This window comes from Hemiscyllium ocellatum, chromosome 1, assembly GCF_020745735.1.
Source record: "Hemiscyllium ocellatum isolate sHemOce1 chromosome 1, sHemOce1.pat.X.cur, whole genome shotgun sequence".
NCBI classification, from domain to species: Eukaryota; Metazoa; Chordata; class Chondrichthyes; order Orectolobiformes; family Hemiscylliidae; genus Hemiscyllium; species Hemiscyllium ocellatum.
In genome coordinates this window covers 128,520,294-128,544,896 of record NC_083401.1, presented here as the reverse complement: position 1 = coordinate 128,544,896, position 24,603 = coordinate 128,520,294, and the positions used below count along the sequence as shown (strand labels likewise).

General features: G+C 40.5%; 1 protein-coding gene across 1 annotated transcript in view; it reads right to left on the bottom strand.

The window, feature by feature from the left end:
* Positions 1-18,848: 18,848 nt before the first annotated feature.
* The window catches only part of cops4 (COP9 constitutive photomorphogenic homolog subunit 4 (Arabidopsis)), a 65,393-nt gene continuing 59,638 nt past the window's right edge, over positions 18,849-24,603 (bottom strand). The window contains exon 10 of the mRNA XM_060831912.1: positions 18,849-20,197. Within this exon, the coding sequence (XP_060687895.1) occupies positions 20,064-20,197 (134 nt within the window). The 3' untranslated portion in view covers positions 18,849-20,063. The remainder of the gene's footprint in view (positions 20,198-24,603) is intronic.

Below are 24,603 nucleotides of genomic sequence, written 5' to 3'. Positions count from 1 at the left end.
CTTTTGCTATTTAACAGGTAAATGATCAATACAGGCAGGCAAAGGTGCAGGAGAATGCACTGTAACGACCTACTGACAGCTGTACACTTTGCTTAGCTTTCCTCTGCATTATACAATTTAAATGACTCACATTATGGGATTTAGGAAAACATCCAGAATGTCAACTCAATTCAACTAATTGCAGAAAGGGTACAGATGATTTATGACAAAGCTGTGCAAACAGTTTCACAACATCAGCCGGTCATATGGAACAGGGAAGTAGAAGGAGAAATGAACAGGTTATGATTTCCAGTGTAAGCAATAATATTGTGGTAAAGGTCATTTTGGATGATTCACAATCAATAGGACCTATAAGAAATCATAATTAGTGATACATGCACCTGTATAGGTACTAAAAGGAAAGGGCATTGGAAGCACTGGTCGCAAATGGAGTAAGTCACCAACTGATTTATGCTTCCCAGAATATTTAGTTAAGTAAGTGGTGGAACCATACTAACTATGCAATGACTTGTGTAATAGGGGTACTGCTTTCCAAGTACCTCCTGAGGAGCTATCAGCAAATGGATAGTTACATGTCCAATGGAAGTCCTCACTGCATGAACCAAGGGCAACAGTGTGCATGAGTTGTGATGGTTGTTCAAGTGCCAGATAAAGGAATAAACAGTGAAGTTATTGTGTGATGTTTAAAATGAGTACATTAACACGTAGTAGTATGCAGTTTGTCTGCGCTGCCACCAGGTTTGTTTACAACTGGACAGAAACATTTCAATACCATCTCAGAGGATTAGGTGAATGCCAGAGGGCCAGGTCAGCAAAACTGGAAATGTTAACAGGAACATACTGGATATATCCAAGGAGCAACAAACTTACCACAATAGTATCAATATCAATAGTACACAATTAGCCCCTCCCGTCCCAACAGTATTGCTGGGAGTAGGGAATTGGGTAGTGCAAATAATTGACTCACCTCCTCCAGCTTTCAGACCAGGATCACAAGATGGAGTAGCATTGGTAAACAATGATAAATCGTTGTATGATAATGTACGCCACAAACTGGTATCTGTTGCTCTAGACATCTCCAATAATAGCATGCCTGAGTGGTGTACAATTCAAACTTGAGCATTGTATAAGCTTTGGCAAGACAAATTATATCATTGGGTGGCTTGCTTTAATACTGGGCCCTTGTCAATGGCTGTATCCTCAATTCAGGGAAAAGAAAATGTGGTCAATGATGTCGCGTACATTCAATCTTTGGAAATGGTGGACAAAAAGGTTCACACCTTTAAGTTCCAAGATCCTCTTAAAGTTTGAAAGGATTCAGCTCAGCGTAGACCAAACCTGACAGAGTTTGGCCACACAATACTAGATTGTTGTGCGTGAATTGTTAATAAATTGATCAAGTTACAGGAAAATATCTCAAACAGTGATGCCAGAAATGATTTTTCCATTATCTATTGCTCAAGGATACAGGAAAAACCTGAGACTCATTCATAAAGGTGAGACACTACATTGGATAAGTAAGGATCACTTGTTTAATTTGTCACAGCACAGGGAGCATAGCCCACACAGCTGTCAGCCTGAGAGTGTATGCAAAACTGATGCAGAAGGTGCTGTACTGATTAAAATGTTAATCAACATTGTTTTATCAATATAGGAACAATTCATCAATCCTGTCCTATAATCAGCCATGCAGTATCCTTGTACCTCCAGGTACCAGTCAGGGTGGGAAAGGAAGAACTGGTCAAAATGTACAGGAGTGGCATTGTGAAAAACCTGACAGAATATTTGATCCAGTTCTCCTATGTAATCCCACCACTGCATAAACACTTAAAGGGATTTGAGATGATGCTCAGTGAGAACAGAGAACTTCAGACACCTTGGAATAACAAGCTAAAGGATTGGCTGACGCTGTTGAAAAAATAAATGCCACGGTCTGAAGGAATTGGAAATCAAAAGGACAGATACACCCATGGACATCAATCAAGTCCCATGCTTTGGATTTTGCCCAGCAGGTATTGGCTGTATACCAAGCCTACTTGGTTCACAGCATCAGAAGGACATACAAGAATTGGCAAGGTGTCTGGGAGGCCCATGTTGCTGGACTAAACTGTGCAGATACTGTATAACTAAGTACCTTTACAAGACTCAGCTCAATACTTGGCCAGTATCCATGGATGGCAGAGCACAAAGAGAAAAGTATCAGCACAAAGTTGGCTACCTTGGGTTGGGCCCAGGTTCAAAAGTGGGGAGGTAAAAGGGTTGAATCAGTTTCAGTTAATTAAGGGTTAAATTTGCAGTCATATTGTAAAAGCAAATGCAAAGCACAGATGTGCAAAGGCAGGCTAGGAGTGCAGGAGCTGCACTATGTGACAATGCTGTCCCTTTAACAAGGTTATGTTGTCCTTGGTTTTGTTTTGAGAAGTGTCGTAATTGCAAAGGTTCCGATGTGTCTGGTTTCTATGGGTATTAGGGCCAATTTGATCATAGCTAACAGATGCTGCCTCAGGAAAAAAGCTTTCAAGTCTTCAAAAAAAAAACACTTGTACAATGAAAGGAGGGTGGCCTGTTCTCCCAGCTCAGTTTATTTCTGGTTTGTTTTGGTCTTAGCAGTCTGGCTGTTTTGCAGCTGCTGGTCATGTTTTAGTTGGAAACCCAAAGAAGCTGCTGGACCCAAAGAAATAGCTCCATGCTGATCCTCTCTCTCTCTGACATCCCTCCTGTAAGAATCTGTGCTTGATTTTATCTTTTTTTCTTGCCAAGGGGATGTTGCAAGTATTTGGAACAGCATCATTAAATTTCAATAGAGTTGACTGGGTTTTCAAATAGTTATGTTATTCTCAATTCAAGTTTCTTTTATTCATCTATAAATAAATGATGTTTTGTTTAAAACTGGGCAGTTTGACCAGCTGCATCCCTCCTGGAATGTCTGCATTAAAACATCTAGAAAATTTAGGGTCTGGGCTACTTTCTTGATATGTTTTGAGGGGATCTGGCCTGGTCCATAACAGCTTGGAGGGTCTTTTTGAGATTTGTTCTTTACTTCCAAACTTGGATTAAGGTTGCTGGACTTGAAGGCAGCGAGTGGTAGGTGTTAGTGCCTTTTGTTTTGATGTTGATTTCAATTGGTTTAAACAGTGCTTGGGAAAAAGCGATGTTAGGCACTTTACAAAAGGTGAACAAAGAAAAGTTGCTGGAATTGACCGACAAGCTGGAGGTGGAGCTGGCTCCTCCTGTGAGGAAAGGAGAGATAATCACAGCATAACTCAGCATTTAGATGTGTTGGAAATGTTATCTGAATCTTTGGAAATGGCTCTGAACATTGGTCAAGAGGTTCTAGGGTTTGAAGATCAAGATTAGAGTGGTGTTGGAAAAGCACAGCAGGTCAGGCAGCATCCGAGGAGCAGGAAAATCGATGTTTTGGGCAAAAGCCCTTCATTAGGAATTTCCCTGCTCCTCACATGCTGCCTGACCTGCTGTGCTTTTCCAGCACCACTCTAATCTTGAGAGGAAGGGAATACTTTTAGAATTAGCAAACAGGTTAGAATTGGGTTTAACCAGGGACAAAATGAAATCTGAAGTTATAATGGAGTTGGTCAAGCGCTTGGGTATATCAGAGAAACAAAATTGCAGTGACTTAGAAAAATTTAAATTGCATGTGAGGCAACAGGAGCTAGAAGGTAAAGGGAGGGTAAAAAGAACCATGTTAGAAGATAAAGAAAGGTTTTTAGCTGAACAAAAAGAAAAGAAGAGGAAGGTCCTGGCAGAAGAAAGGGAAAAGAGAGAAAGAGAGAGAGAGAAGAGACAGAAAGGAGAGAAAGGAAAGGAAAGGAAAGGAAGAGCGTGAGTTTAAACTTCAGAAGTTGTCACTTTTACAGGAAAGGCAGCTTAAAAGGATGGAGGTGAAGGCTGCAGGTTAGCTTAGTGAGGTAGTGAGAACTCGTGGAAAAGCAGAGAGTTAAAATGGCATGATCAGCAGCTGAAATGGTTGGTGATTATGAGTTGGTTCATAAATCAAAGTTCGGATTGAAATTAATGTTGGAAGCCATGACGGATAGAAATTGAGGAAAAGAGAAATCCTCACAGGGAAAGGGAAAGGTAGATCTCAGTGAAGATCATAAGGATACCTGACCACAGGCTAAAAAGGAAACCCTTGAGGGGAAAAAGAAGTTGAAAAGTGCTGGTGTTTTCATTGCAATAAAGTAGGCCACATGAAACCACGGTGTTGGTGGGTTAGAAAAAGCACTGCTCCTTGGATGCGGCATGACCGCCTGTGCTGTTCCAACGCCACACTTTTTGACTCTGTTCTCCAATATCTGCAGTCCTCACTTTCTCCTAGAAAAAGCACTGGGAAGCCAGATATAGGAAGAAAGGATAAGCCAGTGAAAGTTGGGGTTGGAGTGGTTAAAAAAGCATAGTGGAGACTAAAAAGCTGCATCAGAATGTACAACCTGGTCAGAGATTGGTTAAGGAGGAAGTATCAGATCTTCTTAAACCATATTCCTGCAAAGGTAAAGTTTACTCGCATAGGTCAGGAGCTGCAGGTAAAGAGGTTACAATATCAAGAGATACAGGATCCTCTCAATCTTTGATGTTGGAAGATGAGGAGATATGTACCTTTAAAGGACTGTTGCCAGAAAAAGTGCTAGTAAATTCGTAGTGCTAGGAATTCATAGTGAGACAAGAAGTGCTCAATTATGTAGAGTGAGGTTAAAACCCCTCTCACCCACTCCAACCTCTCACCCTCAGAACGTGCAGCCCTCCACTCCCTCCTCTCCAATCCCAACCTCACCATCAAACCGGCAGACAAGGGAGGCGTGGTAGTAGTTTGGCGCACCGACCTTTATACCGCTGAGGCCAAACGCCAGCTCGCAGACACCTCCTCTTATCGCCCCCTCGACCACGACCCCACCTCCCACCACCAAACCATCATCTCCCAGACCATCCATAACCTCATCACCTCAGGGGATCTCCCATCCACCGCCTCCAACCTCATAGTCCCACAACCCTGCACCGCCCGTTTCTACCTCCTGCCCAAAATCCACAAACCTGAATGCCCGCCAACCCATTGTCTCAGCCTGCTCCTGCCCCACCGAACTCATCTCAGCATACCTTGACACGGTTCTGTCCCCTTTAGTCCAAGAACTCCCCACCTACGTTCGGGACACCACCCACGCCCTCCACCTCCTCCAGGATTTTCGCTTCCCCGGTCCCCAACGCCTTATTTTCATGATGGACATCCAGTCCCTGTACACCTCCATCCCCCATCACGAAGGGCTCAAAGCCCTCCGCTTCTTCCTTTCCCGCCGCACCAACCAGTACCCTTCCACTGACACCCTCCTTCGACTGACTGAACTGGTCCTCACTCTGAATAACTTCTCTTTTCAATCCTCCCACTTCCTCCAAACTAAAGGAGTTGCCATGGGCACCCGCATGGGCCCCAGCTATGCCTGTCTCTTCGTAGGATATGTGGAACAGTCCATCTTCCGCAACTACACTGGCACCACCCCCCACCTTTTCCTCCGCTACATCGATGACTGTATCGGCGCTGCCTCGTGCTCCCACGAGGAGGTTGAACAGTTCATCAACTTTACTAACACCTTCCATCCCGACCTCAAATTCACCTGGACTGTCTCAGACTCCTCCCTCCCCTTCCTAGACCTTTCCGTTTCTATCTCAGGCGACCGACTCAACACAGACATCTACTATAAACCGACTGACTCCCACAGCTATCTGGACTACACCTCCTCCCACCCTGCCCCCTGTAAGAACTCCATCCCATATTCCCAATTCCTTCGTCTCCACCGCATCTGCTCCCAGGAGGACCAGTTCCAACACCACACAGCCCAGATGGCCTCCTTCTTCAAGGACCGCAGATTCCCCCCAAACATGATCGACGATGCCCTCCACCACATCTCCTCCACTTTCCGCTCCTCAGCCCTTGAGCCTCACTCCTCCAACCGCCACCAAGACAGAACCCCACTGGTTCTCAGCTACCACCCCACCAACCTCCGTATATAACGCATCATCCGCCGTCATTTCCACCACCTCCAAACGGACCCCACCACCAGGGATAAATTTCCCTCCCCTCCCCTATCAGCGTTCCGCAAAGACCACTCCCTTCGTGACTCCCTCGTTAGGTCCACACCCCCCACCAACCCAACCTCCACTCCCGGCACCTTCCCCTGCAACCGCAGGAAATGTAAAACTTGCGCCCACACCTCCTCCCTCACTTCACTCCAAGGCCCCAAGGGATCCTTCCATATCCGCCACAAGTTCACCTGTACCTCCACACACATCATCTATTGCATCCGCTGCACCCGATGTGGCCTCCTGTATATTGGGGAGACGGGCCGCTTACTTGCGGAACGCTTCAGAGAACACCTCAGGGAGGCCCGGACCAACCAACCCAACCACCCCGTGGCTCAACACTTTAACTCTCCCTCCCACTCCACCGAGGACATGCAGGTCCTTCGACTCCTCCACCGGCAAAACATAACAACACGACGGCTGGAGTAGGAGCGCCTTATCTTCCGCCTGGGAACCCTCCAACCACAAGGGATGAACTCAGATTTCTCCAGTTTCCTCATTTCCCCTCCCTCCACCTTGTCTCAGTCGGTTCCCTCAACTCAGCACCGCCCTCCTAACCTGCAATCTTCTTCCTGACCTCTCCACCCCCACCCCACTCCAGCCTATCACCCTCACCTTGACCTCCTTCCACCTATCACATCTCCATCGCCCCTCCCCCAACTCCCTCCTCCCTACCTTTTATCTTAGCCTGCTTGGCACACTCTCCTCATTCCTGATGAAGGGCTTATGCCCGAAACGTCGAATTTCCTATTCCTTGGATGCTGCCTGACCTGCTGTGCTTTAACCAGCAACACATTTTCAACTGTGATCTCCAGCATCTGCAGACCTCATTTTTTACCTGAGGTTAAAATGTCCAGTGAGGAGTAGAGAAGTCGCCGTGGGAGTACTGGACAAATTCTAAACTCCAGGAATACAATTTGTCCTTGATAATAGCATAGCTGGTTCACAGGTAGGAGTGCTGCCTACAGTGAAAAACCAGTACAAACTTGGGCAACTAAAGTATTGCAGGAAGCATATCCCGGGATTTTTCCTGACTGTGACAACAAGATCACAAAGTCACCAGTTGAAACAGGAGAAATCAAAGATAAGAAAGTGGAAGTAGAATTTATCAGAGACCATGTTTGATTAAACAGTTGATACAAAACAGGAGCTGATAGATGACAAAGTAGAAATCTTTAGTTCAGAGGAATTAATTGAGTTACAGCATAAACGTGAGAAACTGAAGCAATGTATCAAAAAGCATACATGGAAAAAGAATCTATATGTATCCCAGTATGCTACTATCTTAAAAATGATGTCTTAATGAGGAAAAGGACAAAGTTAAAAATCACACAACACCAAGTTATAGTCCAAAAGGTTTATTTGGAAGCACACTAGCTCTCGGAGCACTGCTCCTTCCTGAGGAAATGGAGACCATCCCATATTCAGGCAGATGAGAAATGGGCAGAAGTTCATCATGTCGTATTGCCAATGGGTTACAGAAGGGTTTGTTGCAGGTAGCACACGATCTACCAGTAAGGGGGGAGTCATTTAGGGGTAAGAAAAACTCAAGCTAAAATACAAAAATATTTTTACTGGCCTGGACTACACAAGGATGCAGTTGAATATTGCCCGACATGTCATACATGTCAGGTAATTAGAAAACCACTGTAATAAAACCTGCACCTTTTGTACCCATTCTGCATTTGAGGAATCTTTTAGAGTTTTAAATGTTTACATAGGATGCCTACCTAAAGCAAAAAGTGGGAATCAGTATTTGAAAAATAATGGATTGTCCAGTAGATTTCCAGAGGCCATTCCATTACACAATATCACAGCTAAATGGATTATAGAAGAGTTACTCAAATTTTTCACAAAATACTGACTACTCACAGAGATCCAATCAGATCAAGGGTCAAACGTCACATCAAAATTATTTGAGGAAGTTATGGACAGCTTAGGAATAAGACAATTCAAATCTACTGCGTAACATCCAGAGTTGCAGGGAGCGCTAGAAAGGTGGCATCAGACATTAAAGACTATATTTTGAGGTTATAGTCAGGGCTATCCAGATGATTGGGGTAAGGGAATTCCATTTGTGCTTTTTGCGATCAGAGATGCACTAAATGAATCGATGAAATTCAGTCCATTTTAATTAGTTTTTAGGCGTAAAGTGAGAGGATTGCTAAAATTGATTAAGGAGAAATTGGTAAGTCAGAATTCAGAGATCATATAATTGACTATGTGTCAATTTTTAAGGAATGGTTGAATAGGGTGCGGGAGTTTACTAGACAGCATTTAAAAGGATCATAGTATACAATGAAACAGGAAGCAGACAAGAAACCAAAAACTCTCAATTTTGTTATCATGGATAAAGTATTAGTGTTACTTGCAGTGATAGGTGAATCTTTAACAACAAGGTTTAATGTACTGTATCAAGTTGAAAGGAGATTGAGTGAGGTGAACTATTTGATAAGGACTCCAGACAGACAGAAATCTCACAGAGTGTGTCATGTGAATATGCTCAAAATAGGGAAGGAAAGCAAAAGGAGACTGTGTTATTGATTGCAATACAGAGTGAAGAACCAAATTCAGAGAATTTTGAATTGGACATTCCTCAAACTAAGTTGGGCATTGAGGAAGTTGTCAAAAATTGGGATAAATTATTGAATTATCTTCCAGAGGAAAATCAAAATGACCTGAAAGAGTTCTTACTATCACATGGGGAGATAAGTGAAAATTAGCTGTGAAGTCCCAACCTGATTATGCATGATGTTTATAGGAAATGCTGTTCCGAGTAAATAACATCCTTATAGACATAACCTCTAAAGTTGGCACAGGTTCAAAAGGAGATTGAATGCATGTTCCAAGACGACATAATTGAAGTGAGTATAAGTGACTGGAGCTTATCTATAGTAATGGTGCCAGAACCTAATGATTATGCGTAGACTATCGCAAAGTCAGTGCAGTTACAAAGACTAATGCACATCCAATTCCATGTTTGGAAGACTGATTTAAAAAGGTGGGATAAGCAATAAAGTTGGACTTGCTCAGAGGATACTGATAGGTACCTTTTGTAATGCCAAATGGACTGTATTGGTTTAAAGTTGTGCCATTTCGCATGAAAAATGCGCCAGCCACATTTCAAAGGCTAACCAATAAAGTCCACTTCTGGATTACCCAATTGTGTGGTGTGTATTGATGACCTGGTGATTTTTAGTCACATATAGAGGAACATTTGCAACATAAATATGAATTATTTGATCAACTTTGGGGTGCAGGCTTTGGTGATAAACCTGGCCAGAAGTGAATTTGCCAAAGCCCAAGTCACCTTCCATGGGGCCATGTTATTGGACACAGACAAATGGCCCCACGGAATGCAAAAACAAAGGTAATTGGGGACTTTACCACACCATCAACAAAAAGAGCAGTACTACGATTCCTGGGATTGAGTGGATTTTATCGAAAATTCATACCAAATTTTAGCAGTGTGGCTGCTCCACTCACTGAATTACTAAGAAAGGCAAGAAGTTGCAGTGGACAGCAGACTGTCAGAGGCATTTGTCAGCCTGAAAGCTGTGTTAACCACTGCCCCAGTGTTAACCATGCCTAATTACGCTAAGCCATTCAAGATGGCTATCAATGCGAAAGATGTGGATGTCGATGCTATGCTCTTACAGGAAGATGACAAGAAATTAGTAAGACTTGTTGGGTATTTCTGTAGAAAACTGAACATTCATCAACAGAAATATTCAGCAATTGAGGAGGAGATTTTGAGCTGGATGTTGGCATTACAACATTTCGGTGTTTATGTTATCAGTACTATATCTGAGACAACCATATAATCTGATCACTCCCATTGAAATCTAAATGCTTTTATTATTCTTTGATAGTGCAGACTTCTGATTTATCTCAAAGTGGATGAATATAAAAAAAATTCTTTACAACCTGGCCTTAGAGGTTGGATAATAAAATCTGTCAGGAGAAAGTGAGGACTGCAGATGCTGGAGCACCAGAGTTGAAAAATTGGTGCTGTAAAAACGCAGCAGGCCAGGCAGCATCCGAGGAGCAGGAGAATCGACGTTTCAGGCATAAGCCCTTCTTCAGGAATGAGGCTGGTGCGCCAAGCGGGCTGAGATAAAAGGTAGGGGGGAGGGAATTTGTGGGAGGGGCGCTGGCAATGCGATAGGTGGAAAGTGAGGGTGAGGGTGATAGGCCGGAGAGAGGGAGGGGGCGGAGAGGTCTGAAAGAAGATTGCAGGTCAAGAGGGCGGTGCTGAATCCAGGGGTTGGGACTGAGAAAAGGTGGGGGGGAGGGGAAATTCCGTGTGGTTGGAGGGTTCCTAGGCAGAAGATGAGGCGCTCTTCCTCCAGGCGTTGTGTGGCCCGGAGGTTGGTGGGGTGAACAGGACAGAACCCCACTGGTCCTCACCTTCCACCCCACCAACCTCCGGATACAGAATCGCCTCATTTATCTACTCTTTTCATATCTATTTATCTGAGTTCTATCTTCACCTTTCTGCTCACCTATCTCTTCACTTCCTAACACCAACCTAGCATAGATACTAGTTGTTTTCCGAGCTACTAGCAGTTCTGATGTCGTCTGACATCAGTGTTAGTTGCACAAGTATCACAATTTTTTGTTATATCTTTGATATGAGAATGATTCCAGAAGATTGGAGGGTTGCAAAGTTTAATCTCTGATCAAGAATGGGTAGAAATATAAACTAGTTAACTAGATGTCACTCAACCCAATACCAACAGCAGGAAATATCAAGAGTCAACATTGCAGGAGAAAATTAATTGTGCCTTCGGAAGGACATAGGCAAATAAATGATACCACAGACAAGTCGTGTCTGTGGCTAATTTGATTGAATGCTTACGTGAAAGAACTAGGAGGGATGGAAGTAGTCCAGTTGCAGAGGTTGATCAAAGGGTGTTTCATAAAATAGATTTAGTTAGCAAAATTGAAGGGTGTGGAGTTAATGGAGCCATATTATCAAGGAAATGATATTGTCTGCACAAAGGTAGCGTAAAGTAACAAATTGGGAGTTCCACAGAAGTCAGTGTTAGGACCACTGCCTATGTTAAATGATCTGCAATAGAATAAAAAGGTACAATTTAAAAGTTTAAAACCTGGAAATGTAAGGAACTATGAGGAGATGAAATACAGACTTCAGGTGGTCACAAACCTGGTGAAATGCAGACACCTAGCATTGAATGCAGATGCATATAAAGTCATACAACTCATAATTTTAAAGCGAATATTGGAATAAAGATATTCCAGGTTCACAGAAACAAATCTTGGAACTTGTCAGACAGGTTCAAAACAAAATCAAGGAAATCACTCTTTTCAATATCTTGGGATGGAAACGATCATGCCCAAGAAATTTGTCCAACTTTGTCTAGTTTCTGTAGCACCTTCTTTTCAAAAACCTATATGGAATCTCTTTAGCTCTTTGTCGTGTAAATCAAATCAACTCGACTCAAATGCTAGCAAGAGCAAAGAAAAAGTTTATTTTTGGACTCTGCAGAGTCAACCCGATACATTGGCAAGACATTTCTTGTAAGGGGCACCTGACAGTTTTCACATATTCCCTTTATACTATACTTTGCCTTTCCCTATCACACCTCAAGGCCAGGAGCCTTGAACATTTGAGTTCCTTTCCACATATGGAGTTGTTTTTTTCTCATTTTTTGACTGCTGATATGATAGTTTATTGGCCTTGATGGTCTGCTGTAAGTTTGGGTTAACTTTACATTTTTTCTGTCTGCCTGCAATACTTCTGTAAAGTCAGGCCCTCACTTCTTTATTTCAACCATGCTTTTACAGATTTTGCAATAAATGTTAATTTTCTATTACACTCTTCCCTATGATGTGGCTTCTATTGCACTTCCAGCACTTCCTCTTCATCCTTTGTTGTAAAGACCAATTCAAAGTAACTGTTTAGTAAATGGGTGTCATTTTCTGACTTGAAATTACAATATTAACTGTGCGTCTTATTGTACCTTACTGTATTATATTCCATTGAGCCTTCCTGTTTCTTAATATATCTACAAAACCATTGGTGTTGTCTTTGATATCCCTCACTATCTTTTACTCGGATTCTCTTTTAGGTAAGCCTTGGTATCACTTCCATGTAATCGCTTGCAGTCCTTTTTCTAATTCCAAATCCACAGAATCATTTTGCCTTTGCAGAGTTCTTTTTTAATACTCTTGCTCATTTGTTGACCATGCTTGTATAATTGTATAGCTGGGGTTTGGTTAGCCCCGTTGATTGGATGGTTGGTTTGCAAGATAAGAGTTATGCCAACAGTGTGCGCTCAAATCCTGCACCAGCTGAGGTTACAATGAAGAACTCTCTTCTCAATCTTTCCTCTTGCCTGAGGTGTGGTGACCCTCAGGTTAAACCACCACTGGTCAGGTCTCTCTAATGAGAGAGCAGCCATGTGGACCTTTCAGACTACAATGACTTTACCTGTTCTCCTTTTATAATAGTACACACATTCTTTTTCTGTAATAGTATTTCAACTCTTGCATTGCACCAAATACTTTATGAAAATCTCTCAATATATTCACTGTCAATTTTGAACTCATCCCTCCAAAGCGAGCTTTATCTTTGAGTAAACCCTTGATTCACAACTTCTATTACTCACTCTCAAACATATTACCAAATTCTTTTGCATTTCATTCACTGTTTCCTTACTGTTAGATTAATTATATTCAGACTCACTATGAAATTTAAGTTGGTCTGTTTTCTTAGTAGTAATCCAAACACCTTTTTAAATGAACTGAATTTTATAAATACAAATCTTCTGTTTTAGTTCGACTGAATGATGTCTGGTATTCATGTGACATGAATCCAAATGTTCCCTTTATCAACGTTCATAACTCAACAAGGATGAGTTTTATACTTGTTACAAACATGAGTTTTCTTGATGTTAACATATTACTAATCTTCACAACATGACTTCTGGTTATCTCTTTCCTTTTTCTAACTTCTGCATCACATCTGCCATCTTTTGTTATTACTTATCCTATACAGAAAAGCTTATTGATTTGTTCCAGTGTGGCACCTTCCACTTCAATCTCTATGTTAGTTTCTTCCCATGTATTTGATCTAATGACTATCGTGTTTTCATTTTGGTATTCATCAATCCAGATTTTGAAGTTCTAGACTTTACTTAATCTGTAATGTTTATATACAGCCTCCTCTGATTCTACAAATGGTGCTGACTCATCAATGGACTGTAAGTTTGTTGTGTACTTGTCTCTAATCTTTACCCCAGAGGTCCATCGAATTGTCTGAGTATTTGTTGTGTACATAAACTAAATCATTGCTGCAACAGTGCACAGCTTTGCCTTACTCCACTCTCCACATGTCTAATCAGGCTCCTTTAAGCCTGATGCTCATGATTTGGTTCTTGTATAGACACTGGATAAATTTCACATCTTTACTGTCACTGTCACATATCAGTGACCCATCTCTGAACCTTTGGCGATAAACACAACCAATTTTGTTTTAACAGTCCCTGAAACATTAGTAAATGTTTTAGTTTTACATCTCTATATTCAAGATTGCTCTGAGATTAAATAATGCCTCACTTGTTTCTTCTCCAGGTGTAAATTCAGCCTGTCTTTCACCAATTTGTATTTCACTAACATCAATTTTAAAAAGTCTCTATTTTTCAAATAACATCTGTTCCCAGTCAAGAAGTAGATACTCTGCTAAAGAAATAATAATGTGGCATAGTGCTTTCCTTCTTCAAAGACATAAGTATCTGGATTCAGTTAATTTTTAATTCTAGTTCATATAAATAACCAAAGAAATTCAAACTGGACAGCACATTCCTACGGTCTGCAGATGTTAGTGTAATAAATGATATACAAAAGAGTTGTTCAAGTTGGATGATGATTGAAACTGATAAATAAAAGCATTAGACCTTAGGGCCATAAGACATAGGAACAGAAACATGGGCCATTAGGCCCATCAAGTCTGCTCTACCATTTATCGAGATCTAATAAAACTCAACTCCACTTTCCTGCCTTATCCTAATAATGATGGGAAATCTGTCTATCTCAGCCTTGAGTATACTTTACAACCCAGTCTCGACAGTTGTATGTAGTAAGGAATTCCACAGATTCACATCCCTCCAAGAGAAAGAAATTCTCATTTGTCTTAAACTGGTGATCCTTCACTCTGAAATTATATGTTCTGTTCCTAGATTGTCCCTCAAGGGGAAACAACCTCTCCACATCTAAACTATCAAGTATCTTAGGAATCTTACACGTTTCAATAAAGTCATCTCTCATTCTTCTAAACTCTAATTCCTACAAACCATTCATATAAATATGAACATATGACTTTTTAAACTGTATTTCTTCATTTTTCTACTTTGCTACTAAGAAGACGATAGTGCTGAACTTTTAAAATGCATTTCTTTATTTTTCTACTTCTGTAACTAAGTTTTCGAACCTAGGTACTTTGTACCTAAGATGACATCGTGTGTGCAACATTATACACTTTTCACTGTACTCTTGTACCATGTACCTGAGTATGCATGAGTGTAAAACCTAAATCTAAATAAGCAATTAATGGAATAGAGTTAACATAGGATAACTTATAAAGTGCCTATTAATAGTTATAACATTTTCCAAAGTCCACACAACACATAGCTATTAGAAAATGATCAGTAGGAACTTGGATATTTATATTACACTGCTGAGACGAGTTAGAATATTTTGGCAATCCACCATATCCAAAAAATATACGCTTGCAAAGATTAAAGAAGTAAATATACAAAAGATGAATTGGAAGAAATTAATAAGGCTTTTGCTTATAGTTGAATTATACAGGGAAATATTAAATTACTTTAAAATGATAAAAAGGTCATTATGCTGAAGTAGGCTAATTAAGCTGTGCTGCAGTGTTTAACCAGGAATCAATAAAAAGCAAATTTATAGCAGAACTGGTACAAGATCAATGGACTGAATGGTCTCCTGCATCTTAAATTCAAGCCTCTTTGTCTGTGATATATCACAGAAAAAATTTTTTATTTGGACATAAATGGTTGGCTACAGCCCCATCTATTGGCTATAGTGAGAGAGTGTGTTTAAAAAAAGCTTTGGCCTATTTTGGCCATTCCCACTGCTCAAGCACTAGTCAAGTTCCCATATTGTATAGGTTTGACCTGCACTTTAAGCACCACCTTAAACATTCCTCAAACTGTAGACTTTTCCTAAGTTAACTGGAGTAATAAAAACATGATTAATGCGGTAATATGTAAAAATACTTTCAGGTTGCAATCGTGCTCAGTTGGAACATGGAAGAAAGAACCTTGCTTGATGACCAACGATTTACAATTTTCATAGAAAATCAAATGGAACTTTGGAAAAAAAATCTCCAGCAAATAGCATGCAATATTAAAACTTACATTAAATTATAGTGACTTTGGCAGTTTTTCTAATCCAAGGGGAACTAATGACTTACTGTACACAAGAATGAATGGGAGACAGTCGTCTGATTCCAACACTTACCTCCATCAACCCCACCCACATTTTTGCTTATCACCACATCTATTGTTTCCAAAACGATCTCTCGATTTAATTCATTCTATGATGAAACATCTACATTCCTCTGGGGTAGAAAATTTCAAATATCCGCAAGTCTGAGTGAAGAAATTTCTTCTCATCTTATCCTAAATGGTTTCTAGGCACATCAGAGGTGTTGGTGCAGTGGTAATGCCACTTGGCCAGCAATCCAGAACCCAGACCAATATTCTGAAGAGCAGACTGCTACAAATGCTGGAGATCACAGCGAGTCAGGCAGCATCCACGGAGAGACAGCATCAGAGCTGGTGAAGAATCATCTAGACTCGAAATGTTAGATCGCTCTCTCTCCACGGTTGTTGCCTGACCTGCTGTGATCTCCAGCATTTACTGTTTTCAATATTTTGGGGAGATGAGTTCAAATCCCATCATGGCAGATTGTGAAGTTTAAATTCAATACAAATCAGGAATAAAAGCTATCCTAATGGCAGGAATTGTCGACTGACTCATTAATGCCATTTAGGGAAGGAAAACTGCAATCTTCACCTGGTCTGGTCTGCAAGTGACTTCAGACCCACAGCAATATGGTAGACACTTGACTGTCCTTTGAGCAATTAGGGATGGATAATAAATGCTGGCGTAGTCAGCGACACCCTCATCCCATGAGTGAGGTAGAGTGAAGCCTCTCAGCATCTACTCCGTAAGAAATTTGGATGTTTCAGTGAAATGGCACATCATTCTCCATAAAAAGACACTTTACTGATTCAGATGTCATAGAATTCAGCTTTCTAGATGGAATGACAGCAGATTTCATAACACGAAGAAAAATTTTGAATTCCTATGCAATAATCAAATTTGATGTAGTTGTCCTGTAAGTTAGTGGCACTGCCTATTACCTAGAGCCTGCGATGGAGTGTGCTTTTAATCACTTTTTTTTAGGACTGAGAAAAGTTGGAAAGGCCACTCCATTTGTTGTCCAGTAGCTTTCTTTGCTATTTCAGATGGTATTTAAAATGTCAGCCACACTGCAGCAGGTCTAGAGTCATTGGTAGGTCAGACCAGGAAAAGAATAAATTGGAATAATTAATAAGTGCCTCAACAACAATCAACGATTGCGGTATCAAAATGAAGACAAAGGGGGTTTGTATATTTAATCCAGGGGAACAATTTCAACGTACTGGTCCTTTAGGTTTAAACTGAAGTAAAACAATTCAGTGTGTGTACTCATGAATGCAACCCAAAAGGTGGAAAAAGAAAATTGTTCTACTGAAGAAAAGGAAATACAACTTTATTATTTCAGAAGGCCACTGTTATGAACCAGGCCAGAGACCCTCAAAACATTTCAAGAAGGTAGCCTAGACCCTAATGTTTCTACTTGTTTTAAGCAGGTGTAGATATTCCAGGTGTGATCAGCTGGCCCAACCACTCAGTTTGAAACAAAACAGAATTTATTTACAGACAACTTAATGAAACACAAACAAAAGGACCACATTTAGAATAACTTAACCTACCTGAAAACTCAATCGACTCTATCGCAACTTAATGATGCTGTTACAATACGTGCAACATTCCCATAAGTACCCCCTTGGCAAAACACAGACATCAGAGAGAGAGAGAGAGAGAGAAAAAGAGAGAGAGAGAAAAAGAGAGAGAAAAGAAAGAAAGAGAGAGAGAGAGAAGAAAGAGAGAGAGAGAGAGAAAAAGAGAGAAAAAAAAGAGAGAGAGAGAAAAAAGAGAGAGAGAGAAAAGAGAGAGAAAAAAAAGAGAGAGAGAGAAAAAAAGAGAGAGAGAGAAAAGAGAGAGAGAGAGAAAAGAGAGAGAGAGAGAGAGAGAGAGAGAGAGAGAATCAGCATGGAACTGCTTCTTTGGGTCCCCAGCAGCTTGTCTGGGTTTCCAGCTAAAACTTGCAAAAACAGCTTACTAAGGCCAAACCAAACCCTGAGCTGGGAGAACTGGCCACACTCTAATTGTACAAATGTTTTAAATAAAAACACTTAAAAAGCTTTTTCGAGTTGATATTTCCAGACATATTGGAACCTTTGCCTTTATGACCCTTCTGAAAACAAACCATGGACAACATAACTTTGTTAAAGGAGCAACATTGTCACACCACAGTGAGGACAAATAGCAGGAAGCCTTGCTGTAACAGCACCAAATCGAAACTAATAGACAAAATTAAAGCAGGATATGTACCTAAAGGTTCCTACTGGATAACCAACTATTTCCAATTTCTCTGAGAAGCCAAAGCTCCACCACCTAACCAGAAGTTACGAACCCCTCAACAGTAAATAACTCTGTTTGGATTGGCAACAAGACCCCCACAACTGTACCGCTCCCCCACATCGCTAACTTCTATACTTTTAGAAACTGACCATGAAAGGTTGTAAAGCAATGATCACCAGAGCCTGTGGATTAAAACACTCGCCGCTCTCCAGAGTGACCATGAACAATCTTACAGGCTGAACAGGACTCGATGATCTTTCCTGAAGGATTATTTCAAATTGAATGTCATTCAGATATAAAGGCCCCGGCTATCTCAAACACTCATATTAATGAAAAAGAAAAAGGAGCCATAGATAAGTTTAGGAAACTGAAGATGGACAAAGCCCTCGAAGAATACAAAGAAAGCAGTAAAGAACTTAAACAAGGAATTAGGAAGGTTAAAAGGGGCCATGAAGCATCTTTGTCCAGCAGGATTAAAGAAAATCCAAAGGAATTTTATCCATCTGTAAAGAGTAAGAGGGTAGCTAGGAAAGGGTAGATAAAGGAGGGAATTTATGTGTGGAACCAGAGGAAGTGGATGAGATCCTCGATGAACATTTTGCATCAGTGTTCACAAAGGAGGACATGGTGCTTGGTGAGGGGTATACAGTCACAGAGCCATAAAGATGTACAGCATGGAAACAGACCCTTCAGTCCAACCTGTCCATGCCGAAAAGATATCCCAACCCAATCTAGTCCCACCTGCCAGCACCCAGCCCATATCCCTCCAAACCCTTTCTATTCATATACCCATCCAAATGCCTCTTAAACGTTGCAATTGTACCAACCTCCACCACTTCCTCTGGCAGCTCATTCCATACATGTACTACCCTCTGCGTGAAAAAGTTGCCCCTTCGGTCTTTTGATCTTTCCCCTCTCACCTTACAAAAATTCCTCTGCTTTAAAGTCTTTCACTTCACATCAACTCTAAGAAACCAAACACCTGTTATTAAGTAGAAACAGAGACAATCAACCTTTCAATTAGATTGTTTTATATTCATTTGTATCTATTCTGAGTATACAACAGTATGTGAGAATAAAACATTTTAAACATCTGAGGTAAATAAATAACCTTCCGCACTTTTAAAACACACAAACAGTTTGCTGCTGGGTCTATTTTAACTGAGATAATCTTGGACACATTCCTCAAGTACAAAAGAATCACAGCAATAAGAAAAAACAAACTTTGAATTTGCTAAATTTTAATATAACTATAAACTACTTATTTTGATTTAAGTAGAAATTTCTCTGCTCAAAAGAAAAATGTTGTGGGGGATCTTATTGAGCTTAGTAAGGTTATGAATTCAAATATGTCAATCCATTCCACCAATGCAAACCCATTCTTATCGAATGGATTGCTGACCTGACTCAAAGTTAACAAAGTTAGCTGCTGAGAAATTAGGGAGCCATGTTACTGTTCAGGAATTAGTTAGGATTCTTTGTTCATGTGGTGTAGGAAAGCTCTGCATCTAACTTGTAGAATATCATAAGTAGATATAATGGAAAAATGTTTCTTCATAAATATGATCAGTCAACTTGAAGAGCAAAGAGAAAAGTCAACCTATTATTGTTTTTTTTTTAAAGAAGAAAATCTATAAAACCAAAAACAACTTTTTGTCATAGCAACAGCAAAGGGGCTTTTTAAATATACAATTAATTTAATGGAAATAAGATATTCTCAAAGTAATACAATTAGTGCCACTAACTCCTTTAAGACAGGTTTATTTCCTTGAACAGGTTCTGTGAGCATAGATTTGATCCTTTTTGGTTTCTTTGGAGTTCAGTAAATAATTCACAGAAACAATGTTGGTTTGTTTTGTTTGATAAAGGTTCAGAAATAAAGATCTGAAATTTCCCAATTAAACCACACCATTCCATCGCAAACTGACTTAGTCTTTTGAATTCAATAAAGAGCAACCAAGCTCACTGGAAACAAATCTCACCTCTGCGTTTACTAACAGGACTCCCACAAACAGTGACTATGATGCTATTTTGAATCCAGTGCAACTAAAGAAATACGTCCAAATTCAAAGCAGACATGTTGGAAATGGGCATCCTATTTTTATAAAACAGTCTTAAATAACTACAAATGCAAATTAAATTGTGGAAGAAACAAATTCAGTATGTTAAATGCGGGATCACTGAATATTGAAAGTGGTTACTATTCCATACACTTGGTTGGGATACTACTGTGACATCTGAGCTTCCATTGCCTGTGCTGTCCACTCAGGGGCAGCCTGGCTGATCTTCTCCAGTAGATTGTTCACTTGGAAACAAAGGGATTGGATCTGTTTGTCCCATGTGGGCAAAGCTTCACGAGCTGAAAGAATAAAAAAGATACAGATACTATTCAAGTGCTAATAACAACAGACATGATTTCAAAAAGTCTTGGTGTACAAATGTACTGTGTGAAAATGATAAGACCCCCACTAACAGATGATTTGTGATTTTAATTATGAGATTTTTAAGCAGGGTGAACAGCTAGAACAGCCTATTCCCCACTCAATTAGATCATGATATTATATAGTAGTCACTCCTTACCCACAGGGGCTATGTTCCAGGACCTACTGCAGAAACCCTAAACTGCAGATAGAAGCGAACCCATTCATTTTAAATAGGAAACTTACTTTCCCAGCAGCCTCCTGGTCCCTGGTTCTGGAACATTCTCTTTTTTATGTCTGGACTGTGGGAAACAAACTGGAAAATGATTCCGCGGATACGGGGTCACCCAGTACATCTTAATTCCAGTTCCCAAACTTGGACCAATAACCTCTGTACCCATACCCAATAAAAACCTTTGTCTCAGAAAATACTGATTGACTAGGCAACCTTGGTGAGAGGAATGAAAGTAGTGAAGGCACCATGTCCTGAACATTAACAACTGACTTCTGCTAAAACTGTTGGTCTATATATTAGTCAGTCAACTAATAAAGGCCATTCAATCTCAGGCAAGCCCTAGAAACTTCCTGATATCCAAACAAACCAGGGAAGAACATCAAGACTTCAATCATTTTAATTAATTATATGGAATTTCACATCAAGGGTTGCTGCTCAGAACTTATACATTATGCATATACTGAATGTAAAAATCATTTTACTAAAAGTTCGCTGCTTTTACTATAATACTAAAAGGAAAAAGTGAAATAGTGGAGGTTATGACAGGAATGAGTGTTCCTTGCACATGTAAATAATCAATCAATTACCAGGATCACAGAATACCTTCAGGCAAATGAGAATTATTGCATTTTGCACCTTAATGAAACTTTGTAAGTATACAACTGTCATTCAATGTTGTTGAGATCACTTTCTGCCAGCAACTGCAGAAAAGTATACTTTTCTGTAACGTTTGGCAATAGCCCAGTGGTATGATCAGTAGATTATTGATCAACAGGTAATGTTCTGAGGGTCTGATTTCAAACGCACCATGGTGAAATTCAAATTAAATAAAGATATAAAAATAAGAATCTAATGATTATGAAACTGTTGACAAATGGAGGGAATCCTAATGGACAGGATTTACATTTTTTCCGAAAGGCAAGGACAACATGGCTTTTTGCGTGGGAGATCATGCCTCACAAGCTTGATTGAGTTGTTTTGCCGAATTAAAGAAAAGGACTGATGAGGGCAGAGCGGTGGAAGTGATCTGTATAGACTTAAGTAAGGCTTTCGACAAGGTTAGATTTCATAGAATACAGGGAGAACTAGCCATTTGGATACATAACTGGCTCAAAGGTAGAAGACAGGGTGGTGGAGGGTTGCCTTTCAGACTGGAGGCCTGTGACCAGTGGGATAGCCACAAGGACCGGTGCTGGGTCCACTACTTTTTGTCACTTATATAAATGATTTGGATGTGAACATAGCAGGTATAGTTAGTTTGCAGATGACACCAAAATTGGAAGTTTAGTGAACAGGGAAGGAGGTTACCTCAGAGTACAACAGGATCTTGATCAAATGGACTCTGGGCTGAGGTGTGGCAGATGGAGTTTGATTTAAATAAATGTGAGGTGCTACATTTTGGAAAGGCAAATCAGAGCAGGAATCATACACTTAATTAGATTCCCTACAGTATGGAAACAGGCCATTCAGCCCAACAACACCAACCCTCCAAAGAGTAACCCACCCAGACCCATTCCCTGACCCTATATGTACCCATGATTAATGCACCTAACACTACGGGCAATTTAGCATGGCCATTTTACCTGACCTGCACATGCTTCGATTGGACCTTAATGATAAGGGAGTGTTGCTGAACAAAGAGACCTTGGAGTGCAGGTTCAAAGTTCCTTAAAAGTGGACTTGCAGATAGATAGGATAGTGAAGAAGGCATTTGGTATTCTTTCCTTTATTGGTTAGAACATTGAGTATAGAAGTTGGGAGGTCATGTTGCAGCTGTACAGGACATTAGTTAGGTCAGTTTTGGATTACTGTGCACAATTCTGGTGTCCCTCTTATTGGAAGGATGCTGTGAAACTTGAAACGGTTCAGAAAAGATTTACAAGGATGTTGGCAGGGTTGGAGGATTTGAGCTATAGGGAGAGGCTGAACAGGCTGTTTTCCCTAGAGGGTCAGAAGTTGAGGGGTGGCTTGTAGAGGTTTATAAATTTATGGATAGGGTAAATAGACAAGGGCAGTCCAGAATTAGAGGGCATACATTTAGGGTGAGTAGGAAAAAGATTTAAAAAGGGACCTAAGGGGCAACTTTTTCACGCAGAGGATGGAATGAGCTGCCATGGGAAGTGGTGGAGGCTGGTACAATTACAACATTTAAAAGGCATTTGGATGGGTTTATGAATAGGAAGGGTTTGGAGGGGTATGGGCCAAGTGCTGGCAAATGGGATTAGGTTAGGTTAGGATATTTGGTCAGCTTGGACAAGTTGGACCAATGGGTCTGTTTCCATGCTGTACATCTCTAGAACTCTAATTGTCAGGAAAACCCAATCTGGCTTATCAATGTCCTTTATGGAATGGAACCGCCATCCTTACCTGGTCAGGCCTACATGTGGTTCTGGACTCATATAAACGTGGTCGATTCTTAACAATCCGCTGGGCAATTAGGGATGGGCAATAAATGCAGATGTAGTCAGTGACTCCCACGTTCTGTGAATGAATTAAAATAAAACTAGCATCTACAAATGGGCGGTCTCTCCTGGACTCTGCACACGACAATCATGTCAATATGTCGTGTGTGCCATGGGTTTCCAGTTCCAGGAGTTGCTGCCATCATGGACCTTATTTTCTTTCTGGTTGAGTGGGATTCTAAGACAGAAAGCTGTCCCTAACCCATTGGGTTCATGGTTTGAAAAAGAAACAATGGAATAGTAGAAACGAAAGATACAGAAGTGCCCATTCAGATACAGGAAGTGTAACAAGCGTGATGGATCTATTGGAGTCAGTCAAAGAGAAAAAAATCTACAATTTTAGAATTTTGAAGTCTCAAGGAATTGACATCACAGACCAAGACTGAATAGTTTAAATTTCTTCCTTTCTATGCTATTAATTAATTAATATTGTTTCAACAACATTGTTCAAAGGGCATTTGCACTCTAAATTACCAACCTAATATTCTGCCGTGAGATTTAATGGACAGTTAATGTGGAAATATAGAAGGTTCGTAAAAACAGCGAGGTGGCCACGGGTGACGTGTCATTGACATGAAGCAAGTGAGTGACTTAAATGCATTAGCATGAGGTGCAACTCCTCAGAGCATGCTTTTGTCTCTTATCTTTTAATTTCCTGAAATTATTGGCTAATTTGAGCATCATTAAAGGTATGTGTCATTAACACTTTTTGGATCACTTAGTCATCAGAATTTGGCCCAATATTTTTTGAAAAATCATAAGGGACAAGACTAGCTGAGTTTGGAGAAAAATCTTGCCTCAGAGTCAAAAGGTTAAGAGTTGAAGTCTCACAGAGGATCCTGGCTGACACTCCAGTGTATTCCACAGGGGAAGCTGCACTGTCAGTGATACCATCTTTCAGATGAAATGTAACATTGATGACTTATCCACCCTTTCAGGGAGACATGACGTTTCCATGATACTGTTTCAAAGAACAACAGGAGCGATCTCCTTGGTGTTCAAGGCAAGATTTATTTCTTCAGTTAATTCCACTAAAAGAGCTTATTACTACATAAATTGAATAGTGTTTCCTACGTTGCTAGAGTGGTTACACTTCAAAAGTAATTAATTAGCTGTAACCTCATTCTTGGGATGGTGGGACTGTCTCATGGGGAGAGATTCAAGAGACTGGGTTGTGTTGAGAAGAATGAGGGGTGATTTCATAGAAACTTACAAAATTCTTGAAGAAATAAATAAGAAGATGCAAGAGGATGTTTCTCCTGGCTATGTGCTCCAGAACCAAGTGACACAGTATCAGAAACACAGGCAAACCATTTTGGATGGGTTAAAGAGGAATTTCTTCACTCAGACAGTGAAGCAGCTTTGAAGACTCTACCCTAAAGGATTGCAGAGGTCAGTAATTAAGTTCAAGAGATTGGAAGATTATTAGTTATTAATGGTGTCAAAGGATATGAGGATAGTGTTGACATTTGACGTTGAGGTCAAATAGCCAGAATGGCAAAATAGTTTTAAGGGGCTGAATGGTCCACTTCTACTCACATATTACTGTGACTGTGTGATATATTGAGCTCATGAAAGATGTCATAGACTTTCCAACGCTAGCAGCACAACCATTAGCATTCCTCTGAGGAAGAACTGAAGCATTCCC